At 41.3% G+C, this 20172-nt stretch overlaps 1 protein-coding gene across 1 annotated transcript in view; it reads right to left on the minus strand.

Moving 5' to 3' along the window:
- Nucleotides 1-20172, minus strand: part of CLMN (calmin) — a 99087-nt gene that overhangs the window by 25798 nt on the left and 53117 nt on the right. The window contains exons 2-5 of the mRNA XM_048854008.2: nt 13435-13496; nt 8730-8825; nt 6296-6379; nt 1783-1875 (exon numbers count right to left, since the gene is read on the minus strand). Of these exons, the coding sequence (XP_048709965.1) occupies nt 1783-1875; nt 6296-6379; nt 8730-8825; nt 13435-13496 (335 nt within the window). The remainder of the gene's footprint in view (nt 1-1782; nt 1876-6295; nt 6380-8729; nt 8826-13434; nt 13497-20172) is intronic.

Consider the following 20172-nt stretch of genomic DNA (forward strand, 5'->3'; position numbering starts at 1 on the left):
TCAGTTAAAAGGTGAAATATGCTGAAGATTCCTGACATATTGTTTAATGATTTCTAGGAACCCTTCAGGGCATATTCTGGAGATGGGCATCAGTCATAGTCATTTCCAACTCGAGGATTTGGATTGCAGATCCAGTGGAGGAGCTCTGGGTACTGGAGGAGATGGCCACAACCTGCCTCTGCTAGTTGATGGTACCGGTGCAAGTCTGGCTTAACTGCTACTCAAGGTTGGGGGTGAAGAGAGATACCGTAGGGAGCTCAGTACTAGCTGAGGTCTCAGTACTTGGTGCTGGGCTCTGGAAAGCTGAGGGGATTCTGGTTCCAGGAACAGCAAGAGATCATCTGGAGCCAAGAAACAAGCCAAAGTTGATTAAGTCATTTCTGTAACCCAAGTCACTGCGGCAGATGGCACCAGCAGCACTGATTTTGTAGATTTTGGTGCCCAAGTTCCAACCCTGGTACTGGAAGGTGCTGCAGTCTTGCCCTTCAAAGAAATCCCAGTATGGTCCTTCCCAGTACCAGACCATCCTGCTGTGGAGCATGAAGCTCCAATGACTTGGTTTGGAATGTGGACTTCTGCCTCTTCTCAGAGGGCTTGGAAGGAGAACCTTCCCTCTCGCTGTTGGGGAAGCCCCTGTTTTCCTTCCCACTTGTCTATCCTGACTCTGCTCTCCAGAGTCTCTCTGAGCCAAAAGAGGGGTGGAAGTCTCAGAACCACCCAGGACTGAAGAAGTGGGGCCTCTCCTGCCTTCTTCAGGCCAATACACAGGCAATCTATATGTTCAGAGGGAACCAAACTCCTAAAACTATCCTAAATAACTATATTAAAAAACAAAACTAAACATAGACATTTTTTAAAAGAAACTATTTACAGAGAGAACCTGAAGAAATCAGCATGGACATGGACGCTCCATCTCAAATCACAAGAGGTGAGAAGGAACTAAGATGGCAGTACTCCGGCAGCCCCCGTTGTCCCTACATTGTAGAGGAGGAGGAAAGTGGGGGTGCATGTGTGGACCAGATGAATACTGCTAGGGAAAAATGTCCAGTTCTGGGTGCTCGGAGCACATGCATGACCTGAAGTGCACTACACAGAGAAAAATCATTCAAGCAGAACAAAGTGTTTCATTTCGGGTCAACATTAACTTTACCATCTGCCTTAGGCCTGGTCTACACTAAAAATTTAGATCAATAAAGCTACGTCACTCAGGGCCGTGAATCACAATGCTGAGTACTGCAGCTGTGTTGATCTAATCCCTGGTATAGACAAGGCTAGGTTGATGGAAGAATGTTGACATTGACCTAGTTACTGTCACTCAGAGAGGTGCAGTTCCTACAGTGACGGAGTATGCCATTGTAGCACCCGTAATGTAGACAAGTCCTTAGCAACTGTGTTGCTTCACTGTACTTGTAGTTCTAGGTCCCTCAACCCCCATTCTCCCCTCTGGGCCCTGCCCCCTGGTTAGGCTACACCTTCTGTGATGCACCAGTTCCCCTCTGTAGCGGAGCTGCTGCAATGCATCCCACAATGCTCAGCCTCAGGGAGAGACCATGGTGCATCTTGGAAGATGAAGTCGGGCTTCTAGACTTGTAGATCACTACTACAGGTGATACCTCTCGATCAGGGTTGTGATACTAGGTATAAAACTGATGTAAGTTAGAGGAGAATCAATCCCCCTGTGCTTTATTTCTGGTCTGTATGGATATAGGTCAGTATTCTGCTGGAACTGAATGATTTTATAGATGTAGTTTTCTTGTCATTACAGCATATAAATGGTTTTACCTGAAAAAACAGGATTATATTCCATATTAGTCCAAGTACCAGAGAAGAGTTTCCATCCGCTATTTCTGCTGCATCAATGCTAACCAGTTTTACCTACAGAAAAATAGGTTATAAGCTTAAGGGGATGTGTATATACGGATTACATAAGAAACACACTTTAAATGTAGAAAATGCATCAGCTCAAACCCCAAGACAGTCACAAAACCCTTCTACATCCCAAGAAAGAGTCAGTTCTTGGAATGTGCTAACAAAAAATTGTTCTTGACTCGGTAACTTTTTTTTAAAAACCAGTCCATAAAGGCATCAAAAACTGCACACAGTCTCCAGAGCTGTTTTGGACACTCTTCGGAGGCGTCTGCCCTAAAGTCATTACAAGGAAAATGACTGCAAAAGTTAGACATCATAAGGAATTTATATTTACTGGCCTACTCCTTTCTTTAAAGGCCACCTGGGCTGCCAGATTTCTCTCATCTGCAGGGAAGATGCTGTTTTTATACACTCCCTATTTCCCAGCAAGCTATACCAGGAATTAGGGTTATAAATATGGCTGCTGTGAGGGACTACAGGTCCCAGCCCCACCCTGTTTTCATGGATCTCAGAGAGGAGAGGAGAGCTTGGAACTACCAAGAGCCAACCTTGTCTCTTACCATGAAGGAGATGGGTAAGCCCTAGTCCACACTGCTCATTTCCAGCCTCAGTCCCTATAGCCAGGGTCAGCAGAGCAAGTGTAAACCCAGTACCACTTCCCTGAGACTTTACTTCCTCCCCATCAGTGCCAGCATCTCCTTCCCTCTCATACTGGTATTTCTTCCATACAAACTTGCAACAGGCTTGTTCTGGCTCAGAAGGATTCCATTTATAAACCTCAAAGGATCTGCATATCTCATTAGACTTTCTACACTTACAGTGAGGAATGAGAAAAGGAGTACTTGTGGCACCTTAGAGACTAACCAATTTATTTGAGCATGAGCTTTCGTGAGCTACAGCTTCAAAATTCAGACAGTTTGGATTAAATACAGTATAAACTTGAAGGGAGGGTAATGTGAACTGAAATCACTTTCTGTGCAAAGGAAAATAAAGCTTCCCAAGACTTCACTTTTCTTTTTAACATGCATCTCCCTTCCCCACACTTTACCATATGGCTTCTTAGAGTTTAATCACTGATCTCCGACAAGATCAAATAGAATAATTGCTGGGTTTGCCTTATCCTAGGAGATCCCAAAGTTCCCACATTGTGGTTACTTTCACATGATAACACCAGGATATTATTCATTTAGACAACACTGCCTTGTTGTAGGCAAAGTAGCAGAGCAGGAAGCAAGGAAGTTGTCAATATTGCAAATGACCCTCCGACTGAGTTAAAGCCGAATATATAGTCTGTATTTATCACTCAGAAATGTCATTCATATGAATCACTTTATCCCACTACCCTACAGAATTGCAGACTGTGACAGGTTCCACCCCATTTGTGGTTTAATAAATAAACTTCTAGTTCCATATAGCCAAGACATTTTGCCAACATTTTCATCACCACCCTTCACTCCCAGTTTGGTTTAAGCTGAAATAAGATTAAAATAGCATTTTAACCTGTGGTATACAGAATAGTTTGCTATCCCAGTAAGAGGACTCCTCTAGCTGTCATACTTCAAGATTCAGATTTGCTTGCAAGCCACAAAATAGATGGTATGGGACAATTTTTTAGACCCATTGCATTTTTTAAATGTCAGTTTGTCTCAGCTGGGATCTCTCAACTGGCGTTTACTGTTGGACTGCTTCCAGTATCAGCTGCTGTCTATCACTGCTGCTTACCTTTGCCAACCCATCCCTATACAGATGGCATTCAGTTGTAAAGTTTTAGCCACCTACGCTCTTATGGAAACAATCAACATAGATTGGACTGTCAAATTGGTACTCAGTTAAAAAGGCGGATTGTGCCTCAGGAAAGCTCTCCCCACTCTGCTCTGCCTTTAGATTCTGTACGTGGGTTACAGACTATGACATAGAATGACCCTTAGCAACAGGGAGAGTGTAGAATATGATGACAGCAGCACACGTAGAATTTAGTGCTATCAATGGGTGGAGCAACATGGGAAGAGGGGTGTTTTCAGTCCGCCCCTGGGTGCTGACTGGGTTTGTGACTGAATTGTAGGGCTTGTGGGGGTGGATATTAGAAAATGTGTGTCTGAAACTGCTGCCCAAGAGTGTACAGTTTCATAGAAATCCCAACATCTCTCAGTGTTTCAACATCTGAGATGTGGAGCAGTATATTTATTTTAGGGCCAGACCACCCCCTGATGCAGGGTTTTCCTCTGTAGGGGACTGGAACACCAGTGAATTCGGACACAGTTTCTGCCTGACAGTCCCCTCTCACATCCTATGGAGTAAGATGGAGGTTTGCCCCCCAAACCCACAGATCTTGGGAAATCCACTGAAAGCTATGTGCCTCCACCCCCAACCCAGGCCTCCACCATTCTCCACTGTAGCTCCCCTCCCCCGCCCATTTCTCCATCTGGAGCGGTTTTGGAGCACAGAGGAGAAAGCAAGCAAGATACTGTTGTCAGCCAGGATGGGCTTACTTGTGTATTTATTGCAAAGCTGGAGAGGGATGACTTCACAAAGATGGGTAATCTCACCAGCCACCCCTCTTTGTATCCGCAAAGCTTAAAACCCTGAAGAGACATCACCGAGGAGCTGCCATGGGGTCAGTGGCAAAGGAGTATACTGCAGAAACAATGTTTTCTCCCACAGCCCAGATCCTCTCTGTTCATGGAAGTGGAGGTGACGGTCTGCAGATCTAGCAGTCCTTACTGAGGCAAAATACTCATGGGCAACAAATCCCACTAAAGGCAATAGGATTTTGCCTTAATAAGAACTAAGGACTGCATGATTTGGCCTTTCACTTTCTCAATCTAATCACATTCTGTGGTCTGAATAACGTACATTAAACACAGAAGAATTAGGGCACTGAATTTACTGTTTAAAAACGGTGTTTGTTTTAAGAAACCTGTTGTACAGGCTTCTATTATCTCACTCTTCTTGTATACACACTGATTGTCAAGAGCTCTTTCCTTTCACCCAATGGCCTGTGATGGGATGTTAGATGGGGTGGGATCCGAGTTACTACAGAAAATTCTTTCCTGGGTATCTGGCTGGTGAATTTTGCCCATATGCTCAGGGTTTAGCCGATTGCCATATTTGGGGTTGAGAAGGAATTTTCCTCCAGGGCAGATTGGAAGAGGCCCTAGAGTTTTTTCGCCTTCCTCTGTAGCATGGGACACGGGTCACTTGCTGGAGGATTCTCTGCTCCTTGAAGTCTTTAAACCATGATTTGTGGACTTCAATAGCTCAGACAGAGGTGAGAGGTTTTTCGCAGGAGTGGGTGGGTGAGATTCTGTGGCCTGCGTTGTGCAGGAGGTCGGACTAGATGATCCTAATGGTCCCTTCTGACCTTAATATCTATGAATCTATAATCCTCTGAGTTCCATCACTTAATAGGAGGCCACATAACTCCATATTAATTTGTCTCATCTCATGCCTACTACTCTGTGCATATAGCCACTGGAAGAGAGTAACATGGGGCTCAGGGTGACAAGGTGATTCCTGTTTAATTTCTTTTTTTTTTAATGAAACCTATTGCGCATGCTACTAATGTGTTGTCTTTAAATATACAGAGCCTGATCCTGGTCTCAGTTACACTGCTCTAAATCTGGAGTAGAATATATTTTTCAAACCAATCGGGTTACACTAGCATAAATGACAGCAAAATTTGGCCCAATATTCAGGAGTGGGAGGTTTAGGGAAATGGCTCCTGGGAAGCAGTGGAGTGGAACAGAAGAGACACAGTGTCTGGGAGAGCAGAGGCACAGAACAGCAAGGTGAATTAGGATTGTGGTAGACAAGTAGCAGCTGGCTTCTAGCATAAAGTTAGCAGCTGTAAATTAGTAGCTCCACTTAAATTAGTGACATTGCACTAGTGTACGAGTGGCATGAGAAGAAAGTCTGCTCTTATACTGATTTGATTGAAAAAGTTATGTATTTATTATCTAATTTTTCCAGATTTAATTTTCTCCTGCCTTGGACTCATGATCAGCTGCGGCTGCAATTTAGTAGAGAAAGGCAGAACTTGTGATACTTAAAATACTTTTAATCAAAGGAAAAAAGAAAGAAGTCAATTATTACCTTCAAAGTAACTGAAATCAAGGCACTTAGAATCAATTCAGTAAAGCTTACTTGAATTTCTAGTTATTTTCTTTTAATATTGGTCTCCTGATCCTTTAATCCTATTGAACTTTTACGTTATAAAATGAAAACATAATCCTTGTTTTTTAGACTCTGTAGGTGTTCTTCTGTATTTTTGTGTGGTATTTTAGCCTCGCTGTTGAAAAAAGCCACAACTTTTTTCAGTCAGTGCACTCCTCTTATGGACATGCTGCATAGAAAATTAGGTGCAATTATATTTACAACAGATACTGAGGAAAGTACGAAATTGAGACCAAGCTTTGGAAATACTTACATTACTATCCTCCAAAAACTTCAGTGCTTTAGCTATGTTGTTCAACCGAAAAATACGATGGGTTGAGGACTTATATTCATGAAGCTAGAAAACAGAAATTCACTTTGTTTTAAAACGCAGACTAGTGATGAACACTTCGGATTATTTAAGTGATTTGTTTAACATGGAGAAACAAAGCACAGAGCCGATCACAATGGTCCCTTCTGGTCTCAGAATCTAAGAATCTCTAAGACATTGTGCATGTATAAAAACCAACCACCACCGCCACTTTCCCCCACCCCACTGTCTTCACTTCAGTGGCTGGCAAAGTGATAGAATCAGTCATGAAAAAAGGCCAGTGCATAGCTTAGTGGGTTAATCATTTAGGCTTTGTCTGCACCAGTGTTTCTCCATGACTGGTTAGTGGACTAGTGCCAGACCCTGCAATCTCCCTGACACAGTTTAGGAACACAGTAAGTCAGTCCCCGGTATCAAAAACGTTGAGAAAAACTGGTCTACACTATATCTTTTAACCGAGTTTATAATTAGTTAGTGGCATGACTGGTTCTAAACAGGTTTTGTCCGAACATGACATGGTTAAGACTTAGTTAATAATCATCGCAACTAACAGCATTTCACCCTTGCCAGAGACCTATGGCTTGTTTTCACTGCTAAAAAAATCCCTAACTTTTACCTTGAGGTAACTAATGAGCAGGAGCTATCCCAAGGTAAAACACATGAAGCCCAGGCACGGTAGTTTTACCATGAGGTAAACAGCCAGGGGTTGACCTTGGCACGTTTATCTCATGACAAAACTAAATGCCTTGTCTTCACTGTATTTTTACCACACACACATCAGTTACCTCAAGGTAAAAAACCCACCTTTGATAGCAGCGAAGCATGAAGGCAAGTCACTACCTGCCCCATGGCCTTGTAACTCCAGTCTGGTGCACTGTTTTTTGTTATGTGGATAGACTTCTGCCTGTGTAACCAGTTTGGCCAATTCTCTTTCCTCCAGGCTACCTGTGCTATAGGACATCCGAGGATGCATTGCCACACAGGTTGCTCACGCCATTCTGTGTGCATGCCCTGAGGACCCCTATCCTCTGCTGAGTCAGTGTGAGAGAGCGGCACACATTTCCCCAGGCTGCACTAATACATACTCAGTTAGACAGGCTGGTAGGTGTGGACACACAAAACTGGTGATGCACAAACTGCAGTGTGCAGACAACTCTCATGCTTCTGTACCCAATTCAGATGGAAGTTTCACCAGCTGATTATGAGAACACAATTACACCTGTAATGTGGAGTGGATCATGGGGCCAATTTCTACTCTCACTTACAAAGCAGGGTTTTATCCACATAAGAGGGGCAAATCTGGTACTTAGCAAGTATGAACAAAAAGACCTACCAAGCAGTTAAAATGGGCAGAGGATTATCATCTGTTATTGACTAGAGACTGGGAGTGGATGGGTCATTACACAAAGTAAAACTATTTCCGCATGTTTATTCCCCCCCTCTACCCCCCACTGTTCCTCAGATGTTCTTGTCAACTGCTGGAAATGGCCCATCTTGATTATCACTACAAAAGGCTCCCCCTCCCCCACTCCGCAGTTTTCCTGCTGGTAATAGCTTACCTTAAGTGATCACTCTCTTGTTACAGTGTGTAGGGTAACACCCATTGTTTCATGTTCTCTATGTATATGAATCTCCCCACTGTATTTTCCACTGAATGCATCTGATGAAGTGAGCTGTAGCTCACGAAAGCTTATGCTCAAAGAAATTTGTTAGTCTCTAAGGTGCCACAAGTACTCCTTTTCCTTTTGCGAATACAGACTAACAGGGCTGCTACTCTGAAACCATCTGTTATTGATTGCTCATGTCTATAGCAGATGTTTCTATTTTCCAGGCACTGGGAACTTTGTACACAGTTTTTCAAGGGAATAAATGCCAGCAAGGTCAAAATCTGGAAACACATAGCTCCACATACCAGATGGATTGAACTAATCTGAACCAAGGTATCAGGGCTGAAACCAAGGGCTACTTCAGAAAATAAATCACATGCATTAAGCCACAGATCTTTTGGTTTAGTGAAATCTACAAAAAAATAAAACCGTAATTTATAAATTAAAAAATACAGCTCTACCAAAAATACTTTGCCCCTTCCACAGTACCCTCCATTTGAAGATGATCTCAAGGCACTTTACAAACATTAATAAAAGCTTCACAAAACTCCCGTGAGGTAAAGGAGTTTATGCTGGTCCCTTAGCAGTGGGGGTAAGTTAGACCACAGGAGGCCAACCCACAGATAAGGGAACTGTATTGGGTTCACTGATGTGATCCTCTCCCCCACTCTGTTGTGCGAGGGAGAATCTGGCCTATTATACGTTCACACATGTACCCACACAAGGATAATTCCATACTATGAACAGGTTTTTCACCCTTGTATACATACCAGATTTTGCCCTGACAGGACCTCCAGCAAAGCCATCAAGATTTTCCCATCTTGAATATCAACAAACAAATCTTTCACTTCCAGAGGAGGATTGCACTGTGAGGAAAGGAAGCAGTGTTACCTGGACAGTGCTAGATAATCTTTTAAGAACAGCACTTGGTAAATCATCATTATTTTTGAAGGAAATATGTGGCACTTTACAAAACAGGATGGTTCTTATTCTTTACTATTTGTATTACTGTAGCACAAGGAGGCTTCTTATAGAATCACAGAATCGTAGGACTGGAAGGGACCTCAAGAGGTCATCTAGTCCAGTCCCCTGCACTCAAGGCAGGACTAAGTATTATCCATCCCTGACAAGTGTTTGTCTAACCTGCCCTTAAAAATCTCCAATGATGGAGATCCCACAACCTCTCTAGGTAATTTATTCCAGTGCTTAACTTCCCTCACAGTTAGGAAGTTTTTCCTAATGCCCAATCTAAACAGCCCTGCAATTTAAGCCCATTGCTTCTTGTCCTATCCTGAGAGCTTAACGAGAACAATTTTTCTCCCTCCTCCTTGTAAGAACCTTTTATGTACTTAAAACTGTTACCATGTCTCAGTCTTCTCTTCTCCAGTCTAAACAAACCCAATTTTTTAAATCTTCCCTCATAGGTCATGTTTTCTAGACCTTTAATCATTTTTGTTGCTCTTCTCTGGACTTTCTCCAATTTCTCCACATCTTTCCTGAAATGTGGCACCCAGACCTGAACACAATATTCCAGCTGAGTCCTAATCAGCGCAGAGTACAGCGGAAGAATTACTTCTTGTGTCTTACTTACAACGCTCTTGCTGATACGTCCCAGAATGATGTCTGCTTTTTCTGCAAAGTGTTACACTGCTGACTCATATTTAGCTTGTGATCCACTATGGCTCCCAGATCCCTTTCTGCAGTACTCCTACCTAGCCAGTCATTTCCCATTTTGTATGTGTGCAACTGCTTGTTCCTTCCTAAGTGGAGTGCTTTACATTTGCCCTTATTGAATTCATCCTATTTACTTCAGACCATTTCTCCAGTTTGTCCAGATCATTTTGAATTTTAATCCTGTCCTCCGAAGCACCTGCAACCACTCCCAGCTTGATATCGTCTGCAAACTTATAAATAGGATATATTTCTACCCACTGTGGGCTCTGCTCTGAAGTTCTTCCTACACTTCGGTCAAAACTCTTATTAGCATCTATGGAAGTTTTACCCAAGTAAGGACTGAGCTAAAACTGAGGGCCAGATTCTGATCTCATTACACCAGTATGTTGGAGTCAATAGAGTTATTCCAGATTTACATCAGTGTAACAGAGACCAGACTCTAGCCATATAGACTTCTGGACTCGGCCCTACATAAGTACTGCATAGGCCAAGGGCCAGATTCTGATCTCGTATGCTTGTGTCACTCTAATAGTCATCAGTGCTGTTACTCCTGCTTTACTTGGGATAAGGAAGATTACAGTCCAGGCCAATGACAGTATTAGGTTGCTTATGCTGTAAAGTTTCCCTCGGTGCCATTATATTTCCCAGTACATGGAATATATTTAAAATGACATGGCAACTTCATATATAGCAGCTCTCCTTTTCCTGTAAAGCCCTCCAGCTATTCCACCCACAGAGGTGTCTCATGATGTGTGCACTGTGAGACACACAGCCAAATCTGCTCACTCCTTCAGAGTCAGTCCCAGCTGCAGAAATTACCCTCTGTTTGGGCGTCACTTTCTCATTCATCCCTAAGGAGCCACTTCTTTGGTTGGCCTGCATACTACTGTTTGATTAAGCATGGCTTCTGGCAATTTGGAACTGGATCTTTTTGTGAATAGTCTTCCTCCCATGCAGCCAAAAAATACTATTCAACTCTACCCATGGGTCAGAGAAAGATATTAGTTTTTAAAGCAATAACCCACTTTGAACCAAAACCTTCTTTTATAACTTCCAACACAAGAAGGATCAAAACCTGCAATGTGCGGAGCATCCACAACTCCTCCACTACGGGGGTTGAGAGTAACCAGCTGCTCCCAAAACTGGGCACATACCAAGGGGAGCAGTGGGGGAAAAAATGTTTAACTGGCTTCAAGACTGAGCTTGCTAAGTTTATGGAGGGGATGGTACGATGAGACGGATTACAATGGCATATAGCTGATCTGCAACTGATAGCAGTGAATATCTCCAACGGCCAGTGATGGGACACTAGATGGGAAGGGCTCTGAGTTACTACAGAGAATTATTTCCCAGGTGACTAGCTGGTGGGTCTTGCCCACATGCGCAGGGTCTAACTGATTGCCATAGTTGGGGCTGGGAAGGAATTTTTCCCTGAGTCAGATTTTTCAGAGACCTTGTTTTTTTTTTTGCCTTCCTCTGCAACATTGCTCATGGGTCACTTGCAGGTTTAAACTAGTGTAAATGGTGGGTTCTCTGTAACAAAGTCTTTAAACCATGATTTCAAGACTTCAGTAACTCAGCCAGAGGTTAGGTGTCTGGAGTGGTAGGGTGAGGTTCTGTGGCCTGCAATGTGCAGGAGGTCAGACAAGATGATCATGATGGTCCCTTCTGACCTTAAAGTCTATGAATCTGCACAGTGGAAAATAAGGACACACCAAGTCACAGAAGACACTTGAAAGAAGTTTTTTGTATCTGTAAATGCAAAGCAACAAAATATCCATCCTTTAGTGATAATCCCAGTTTCAGGAAATCTCACCATCATCATGAAGCGTTCTGGCAATGCTATCATTCAGTTCAATATGTTTACTTTGACAGTTTCAGCAAACCTAGCATCATCAACAGCAGACATTGGCTGTTGTCAAAGAGCATTTTGCTCTGTTGCAGCAGGGGAGAAAAAAATTGTAAGTAATCCAGAGAAAACACTCCACGTGCCTGTAACGTTCCTAAAACTTCATGTGCTTGGTATGGCAGAATTAACAGCACCCCGCAGCCTTTTCATGATCTAATTCCTTTTGTAAATTAAAGAACTTTTTCAGAAGCCAGATGCTCAGCAAGCGACTCTGACAGCCTTCAAATTGCAGTTAGTTTAAACTCATAAAGTCTAATTCACAAAGGAATTACACATTTTCTATTTATAATGTGGATTGTTCCCAAAGATCTTTCGGTCAAAACATCACTGCTAATCTTATTCTGTATTTCCAATGAGATTTAAGAAGATCCTTTCATTTCTTCAGTAACATACACTGCAACACTCTTAAAAAATAATATATTTAGTGACTTATCTGAAAACTCTTTACAAATCACATACCTACACCACCATTGAAATGCAGCCACCTCTGTCAGGAATTGTGCAGCTGGACCAAAAACTGCACAAAAATACAGCACAATTCCGCACTTCCTGAAGTTTGGCCATTGACTCCAATGGGGGTAGGATTAGCCCCCTCAGATAGACTCTTCAGGGCAAAGACTTAGTTGTGTGTCTTGTGCTGCACTGAGCACACTGTTGCCACGTCAGTAATAATAAATTCCTTTTCTGCAACCTTCCCACATTGAGTAGCGCTTACTCCTGAGAGTAGTCTGACTCTCAATGAGACTACTCAAGTAAGAAACTACTATTTAAATGTGAGTAGGAATTGCAGAATCAGATCCAAAGCACAGTGTGCGTGTCGGGGGCGGGGGGGAAGGGGGGGGCGTGAAGAGACACAGAGGAGATTGAGACAAAGGGCTTAATTATGAAAAATACCATGGGGTCTTTAATATCTACAGAGCACAGAAAAGACTTCATTTTAAGGTCTCATCTTACCAACCCTCAAATAATAAAATATGAGGAACTTAAATTATCAACCTGAGATGAAGGGTTAAGCCATGTTCCAAGGAACGCATGTATCTTAAACCTGGCATTTAGAACTCTGATTTGCTAATCCAATTTGAAAAGGACACTGTCAAATTCCTATTTTGTATTTCCCAATGTGATGCCCAGAGCAACCAAACCACACACATTTATTTCTCCGTTATTTCTTTAGATTTAAAAAGACAATAAAAATCTCCCACGAAGAAATTTCCGTGTGCCCGAACGCTAACAATTAATTACATTTAATCACATAATGACCACCCCGCAGCATTAAATAATCATACACATGTAACAAATAAACTCAGTCAGCCAATGAATCAAAGCACCAGAAAAGTGCCCTTTATCCACACAGGAACATGCCCTCAACCTTCCCCACAAAATAAAGAAAAATTTCAACTTTGCTATTTATTTTCTTTTAAAATCAGAATAATCCTGAATTTCCAGAGTCTTTAATCTGACACCTTTTAAACTCTTTTTGCACTGTGTTGTTCTTACATATCAGTATACAGCCAGTTTCCACTTTTCCTTCGCACCACAGATGTGTAATTTTAGCTTTAACTCTTCTTTTGTTGACAACCATTTTCTTTTCCGGAGAATCATTCTTTTCAGGGCTCCAATAAAGTATAACCTAAGGAACCAGTCCCGCAAAAGGAATGTAGTAGGATCAGGCCTATATTTTATAGAGGCACACGCTATCCTAAAGCTCTTTACAGTAACAGCATATATAAATAACACCAGGAGGTACATGAAATCAAGAAATATGCCTGGGTAAGGCAGAAGTTACGTTTTCAGCAAACGGGTGTGTATATATCTTAGCATGGAGATATTTATGGAAGATATATGAACAGTTTTTATTTTTACAAATGGACAAAAGTATTTGTTGGCCTTACCTTCTCCAAATGTAGATTTATCCACCTGGTAAAGGTTCTCTTCTGCACGTTTTCCCTCTCCACTACAAATAAGAAAGTAGGCGATTTATTTTTCAGAAGAGGAAAAATTCACAGCAGTTTCTAATTCATTAAAAAATAATAATCAAACCCCATATAATAAAGAAGTTGTGTGGCCAGTGGATCACACACAGTACTGTGAGTCAGGAAACCTTAGTTTGATTCCTGGCTCTGACATGGGGTATGTCTACACTTTTAGTTGGGGGTGTAATTCCCAGCTCAAGGAGGCATACCTGTGCTAGCTCTGATCCAAATAGCGTGCTAAAAATAGTGTCACTACAGTGGCATGAGGGGCCAGCCGCTGTGAATACAAAGCCATTTGAGACAGTAGGCACGTACATAGGAAAGCTACAGCTCTTAGGATGACTAGACAGCAAATGTGAAAAATCGGGACGGGGGTGAGGATTAATAGGAGCCTATATAAGAAAAAGACCCAAAAATCAGGACTGTCCCTATAAAATCAGGACATCTGGTCACCCTAACCCCTTTTGCCACTCAGAATGAATCCCATGGACTCGGCATGTGACCCTGGGCAAACCACTTACGCCTACATTTCGAAGCATATGGGTGCAAAACCACAGACCCAGATTCTAGCAGCTGATTCATAAAGGTAAACCCTTCTGTGTGCACAGAGCTCCATTTCAGTTAATAGGGCTCTGCACAAGCACAGTTCCACTCACACAGATCAACTTGTAGGATAATCAGGACCCAGACACACTCAGGGTGGCATATGCTCCAAGGTGTTTGCATGCGCAATTTGAAAATAGCAGCATAAAAACCTCTCTCTGTCTTCCCATCAATAAAAAGTGTAAGGATAATTATATTTAGATCTATGGATGAAAAACACTACAGCCTATGACGACGATGATGTATTTTTCTATTATTGCCATGATGAGATGTTGCCTGCTGCTGGAAGTACAATGTCAGCCTAAAATGGGTGCAGTGAATATAGGCTGTCTAGACACTTTATATGAGTGACAAATGGGAGTTGTTGACATGGTTCCAAGATGGGGAATATTGCAGTTTCTCTCCATTTTAAGCTTTCATGCCTGGGGTTAAGTGAAAGACTAGCCATTGCTACTTCAGTTATGAGCTAAACGGCTTTAAAAAAAAGAATACATGCAACTGCTATGAAGAGGGAATTTTTGGTTTTGGTGAATGAAAGAATTAGAATGAAGCCTTTTCCCCTTTAAATATACTTTAGAGACAGGCTTTTGGCTAAGATCTACTGTAGTATGAGTTTATTATCTGACATTGGGATACTAAATCCTGCATTCAGTGAGAGATGTTCTTGATTACCTAACAAGTGTTTTCCATTTCTAAATACTAGAAGACTAAGTAGTCTGAAGGTTATTAACTTTAAATATTTAAAACCTAAATTAACAACATGAACTAAATCTATTTCCATTAGGATAAAAGCAAATTTTAGTGGCTAAATTTAGCAGGAATAAAGATAAAGAGCCAGCTGGTGTGAATCAGCATAGCACCACTGGCTTCAACTGAGCTATACTAATTGACATCAGCCCTGGGTTTGGCCAAAAACTAACAGTAGTAGTAGAACCTAGCAGCCCGAGCCATGGACCAGGACTCCACTGTGCTCAGCAATGTAGAAACAGAACAAAATGATGGTCCTCGCCCCATCTCATAATTTAAAGTATAAAACCAGAGACAACAGATGGGGGAGTATAAAGAAACAATGAGACAATATCGGTCACCATGATAGGCTATGGTAGGAGTCTCATTATAAAAAGTTTGATTTACACATCTTTTAGGGAAACGTTCCCATCTTGATTTATGCCATTGGATAAGACTCCTCTTCCTAACCTCTGAACTATTGTATTTTGCATCGAAATGCCAACTTCCCTCAAAGAATTAATTACTATTTGTATTGTACTAGCACCGACAGGCTCCAATTAGGATTAGTGTCCCATTATGTTAGGCGCTGTATAAGTTCTTAGGAAGACACAGTCCTCCCCACAAAAAGAATTTACAACCTAATGTAAAAGGACTCAGCAAATAGTACATTTCCATATTGAACTAAAGGGACAGCATAAAAAAAAAAAGTTATACTTTTGCCTGATTTCTATTTACCTACATTTCATTTAACTGAAAGAGATGAAAGAAAATATTTTCATTTCAGACATACCGTTATTCTCAAGTGGTTCTCAGCTTTCACTTAAATTAAGGAAATTTGACAACTTGATAACAAAAATGCCATATTAAAACTAGTTATGCTGTGTTTCAACTTACTTGAAGAGCATATCACAAATGTATTTAAATTATTTTATTTCTTTATGAATAAGAAAATAATAGCTAACCTACCTCCTGGGTAATCATGTCCTGTAGAAGTCTGAATTGTTTTTATTGGTCAGCCTAATTATGTGTTAAGAAATAGCTTCCATAAATCACATTTAAATATTGACCTTTTTGATCATTATAATTCAAGGGTCAGCAACCTCTAATGATACATACATTTGTTTTATTCTGATGTATAGGAATTGAGCTTTCAGTGAATTGTTTCTGTCACTGCCAGCCATTCAAGCCTTTTAAATCAGCTTATTTCTGTAAAAACTGATTTTATGTAGGACTGAATAAAAGAAATTCATTACCCTTTAAGTGCTTTAGAAATCACAAAAAATGCCAAACCAATTATTGTTATTGGCTTTTTTTCCCAAAAAAATATTTCACAAAGTATGTGCACAGATTTTAAACAGCTCCTTACACATGAAACTGAAGGGTCACATTTATGGATTTAGAATATCAAAATACCATTTACTACCTGCAGGTCTCAATATAAAGTAGGGACAATGGCACATGCTTCCAGTGCCTTCCCCACCTTTTGACAGCTAGTCAAGCACCAGAAATGGCATTATATATGGTCAGGAAAATTAGTCAACCCAGGCTATGTGCTGTCTGTCCTACATAGCGAGGGATGTGTATCTTTTTGGTTTAGAAAAGGACTGGAGATATCAGGAGACTAGATTAGTATTTTTCAATTCTAGTTAGGAAGACAACACTGTCAGAACAGTATTCCAGAATTTCTGCCCCAGGTAGTCCAGAAGCATACAAAAAGTCAGAGATGGGAAAAGGGCAGTTAACATTTTCTAACTCAGAAGAGGTTTCATTTAGGTCAGTTTCTATTTTATCCCAATCAGTTTGGGAGTCACTATTTCTAGGGTAAATAAAAGGTATTCTGCAGGCTGTATGTTACAAATGGGTACCTGCAAAAGTGAGCATACAGTATGGTATACACCTAATTTAGCTATATAAATCCTGCGATGCATGCAAGTCTGGGTTACACATATACATGCAGGTGTGTGCACACAAATCCAGCTCATACATCAGATGATTTACATACTTAGGCATGCTCATGCTTTTGCCCACAACCATATGAAAATTCAGGACATAATTTCTACAGAGAATAATCAATGGGCACAGAACTGCTACGAGGAAGAACAGTGACCCTGACAGAGACACACTAATCGCCTATGTGATATTCCAGTGCTACAGCGTAGCAGTAATTGGACTGGGAAAAGAATATAACAGCTTATGCAGTCCATATGCTGATCTGGAGAATTAATGGGGGAAAGTTCCATGCAGGTATTTACGGACATGTGCCTTAGCTGTTTTTCTCCTTTAGTTTTGTGGACCTCCCAGTTTTGGTGCAACCTCCCCTCTATGAGCCTTCTTCATTTGTGAGGGTTGTAGAGACTCTATAAACTTTATACAGTTTCCATAAATCAAATGGAATCTTTTTTCTTTGCACCTACCATTGCGAAAAGGTGCAGAAAATCAGCCAAGTCTAAGATTTCTGCCCTGATGTATACAGTTTACTGAAATTGTGCTGGGTTTACTGGGCAACTAGAGAGCAATAACAGCATTATAAAAGAATAATTACACACACCATATGGCCAGCCTGCACACAAATCGAGTGCAAATGCTGGAAAGGAAGAATGCCTGCTGTGAGGGCTGAATTTAGGGATATAATGTTAGATGGTAGTAAAGCTATAACATTCTGGTTTTGGTTTAACATTTGAGTTTCAGGGGTCAAGCTCAGCTTTGACCTTATCATAAAAGACAAACAAAAATTCAAGATGTGAAACTTTGACCCGCACAAGGCAGTGCTTGTGTTTTCAGAGAGCCAAATCTTGAGTCCTTTCTCAGGCAAGACCTCTATTCACCTCAGTGGGAAATGTGCCCAAATGAGTACTGACAGACAAATGCTGTACTCTAATACCATGTCCCAGTACACAGACTCAGTGCAAATATTATGTGCAATAACTGAAAGGGTAGGAAAGTCCCTAGAGGCTACAGAGAAACAGTGGTGTTATTGTAACCTTGGGAATTCCTCCCTGGCCTACAGCTACATCCTAGAGGATGGCAGGAATTTGATCAGAGATATTAAGTGTATGTTAATTATTTAAAAAGTGTTGTATCTCCTGCTACTATGAGCCAGAAAACACATGCTACTATGGTGATATCTGTCAGATTGCCATCTTCCTTTTGCTAAACTGCATTCTGGGGTTTAAATCTTGATTCCAGTAGGAATCACTCAATGTAATTTTTCTGGTTCCCCTTGTCTATTAATGGCAGTGCCCCCATCCCCATCTTCTCCATCTAGGATTCCAGCCTTGAATCTATTCCTGTACTAATGTTTAAGGCCACTACTTTCTCCTCCTTCAAATCCCTCTTCAGAATCCACCTGTGCTGTGATGCCTACAAGAAATTCGCCCACTAATGGTGGCAACTGGAGATAGCTGTTTTGATTTGTTTTAAGTCCTCTTCTGTGTGGTAAAGCCAGCTATAAATAGTCCTCTGATATATGGTATCAATGAGTTGGGCACATTGATGAGTTGTGAAACATGGAGAAATACCAGACCCTCTGATTTGAGAGCTAAATGCTTTTAGGTGTAATTAAAAATCATATTCTTCTATAAGACTAATTACATGTCCAATTGTAAATTAGGAAGCCCATAGGACCAAGTGAGAAAGTCACTAAGAACAGGACTGATGGCACCAATCAGCCATCAGGTGACAACTACCGATCTGAGCTGTAGCTGAATCGGCAAACTAGAGGTGAAAGGATCCCACTATCAGTCTCCTGCACCACCCACTCCCCCAAGCTCCGCTGAGGTATACTTTCATTTTGTGGATTTTATACTGTTTCACGTGAGAAATAAAATTAAAAATGCAAATGGCTGTGCTAATGAAAGAGGCTTTGCTTTTTTTGGTATAAACAGAGAATACCCTACACAAGAAGGTCTGGTTAAGGGGACTGTGGGAGCTTTAACCTTTAATGGATTTAAGGTAGAGTTGTAACATGTTTTTAATACGCTCTAGTTGCATGTATTTAATTTCCTTTGTTTTGTTTTTTTGAATGGCAGCATGACGACCACGGATTGACATCATGTCATGACCTGGCCTTGATTATTTTCACCCTAATGGCATATTTTAATATCATATGAACTCTCCATTCAGGTGAGGTAGTCAGGGATGGGGTGATGGCTGTATAAGCATTAAACACAAAGCAACAACACTGAATCCTACTCACCCTCAGTAGCTATTTCTGTTTCTTGGAAACTCTTTTCTTTCCTGTGTTTTGTAATGTCTGTGAGTGACCTTCCAACTAAGACCTGGCTTCAGTAAACTTCCCCTGTGCAGAGCACTCAGCACACCTGACTCCTAACTTGTTACACCCCTTGCAGTTCTAATCTAGGGCTTCTTTCCATGTTTTGTCATCTGGGCAAATGAGGACTAGAAGCAACACTTAAAGTGGTCTGCAAAAAGCATATGTATGGGCGGAATTGATCTTGATCTGGGAGCAGCAGCCTAGGTAAGGCCGTGCTTAAAATCTCAGAGACATGGCTCAATTTTTTAAAAATTTTGTGTCGTGTCTGCAACCCCTTCCCGCACATGTACACACCCCCACACACTTGTGTGTGTGTTGACTCGGATTATTGTTTGTTTAGGTGGTGGTGTCTTACAATGATGCTTTACGGAACTAAAATGCATGTGCAAGAACTATAAGATCGGTGTGGGAAGGATCCATGAAAAAGTAGCTTTTCAGAAAGGATTTAAAGGAAAAGAGAAGGCGGGAACATGGAGAGTGGAAGATTGATAAAAGCTGTACAAGACACCGTGAAAGAAGTTACAAAGGCAAGTGTGGGAGGAGCTGATGAAGGGAGCGATGAAGAAAGATTGGATGGGGGAGGGTAAAGCAGCGACTAGGCCTAGGATTATTACATTTGTTTTCCCTTGTGATCCAATCACATTTGAACTCCATGCTCTTGATCTACAGATTATTGCACTAACACACTGGCACTCTCCACCCCTGGATTGCAGCTCTGTTATATATAGTCTTTAAAATCGCTGTCAACAACTAACTCACATGACAATATATAGGTAAAGTTCTCCTCTCCAATCTGCTTGGTGGAGTCCAACCCTAATATTCTGCCCTCCTTCAATTTGTAGCTCTCTCATGGACATGAGCAGCAGCTCCATATACAGTACGTAGGAGTGCAGATTTGAGCAGCGGAGCCAAAACCCCAGGGAAGAGTTTTATTCAAACTGCCCACAGAATTCATTTTTATAGGCTTCAGAATTCCTGAGAATTGTATTTTTTGTGTGCGTGTTTGAGAACTCACAACCGCTTAAAGCATTAATATCAATTTTCTTTTTGAA

This window comes from Caretta caretta, chromosome 6 (assembly GCF_965140235.1).
Source record: "Caretta caretta isolate rCarCar2 chromosome 6, rCarCar1.hap1, whole genome shotgun sequence".
NCBI lineage: Eukaryota > Metazoa > Chordata > Testudines > Cheloniidae > Caretta > Caretta caretta.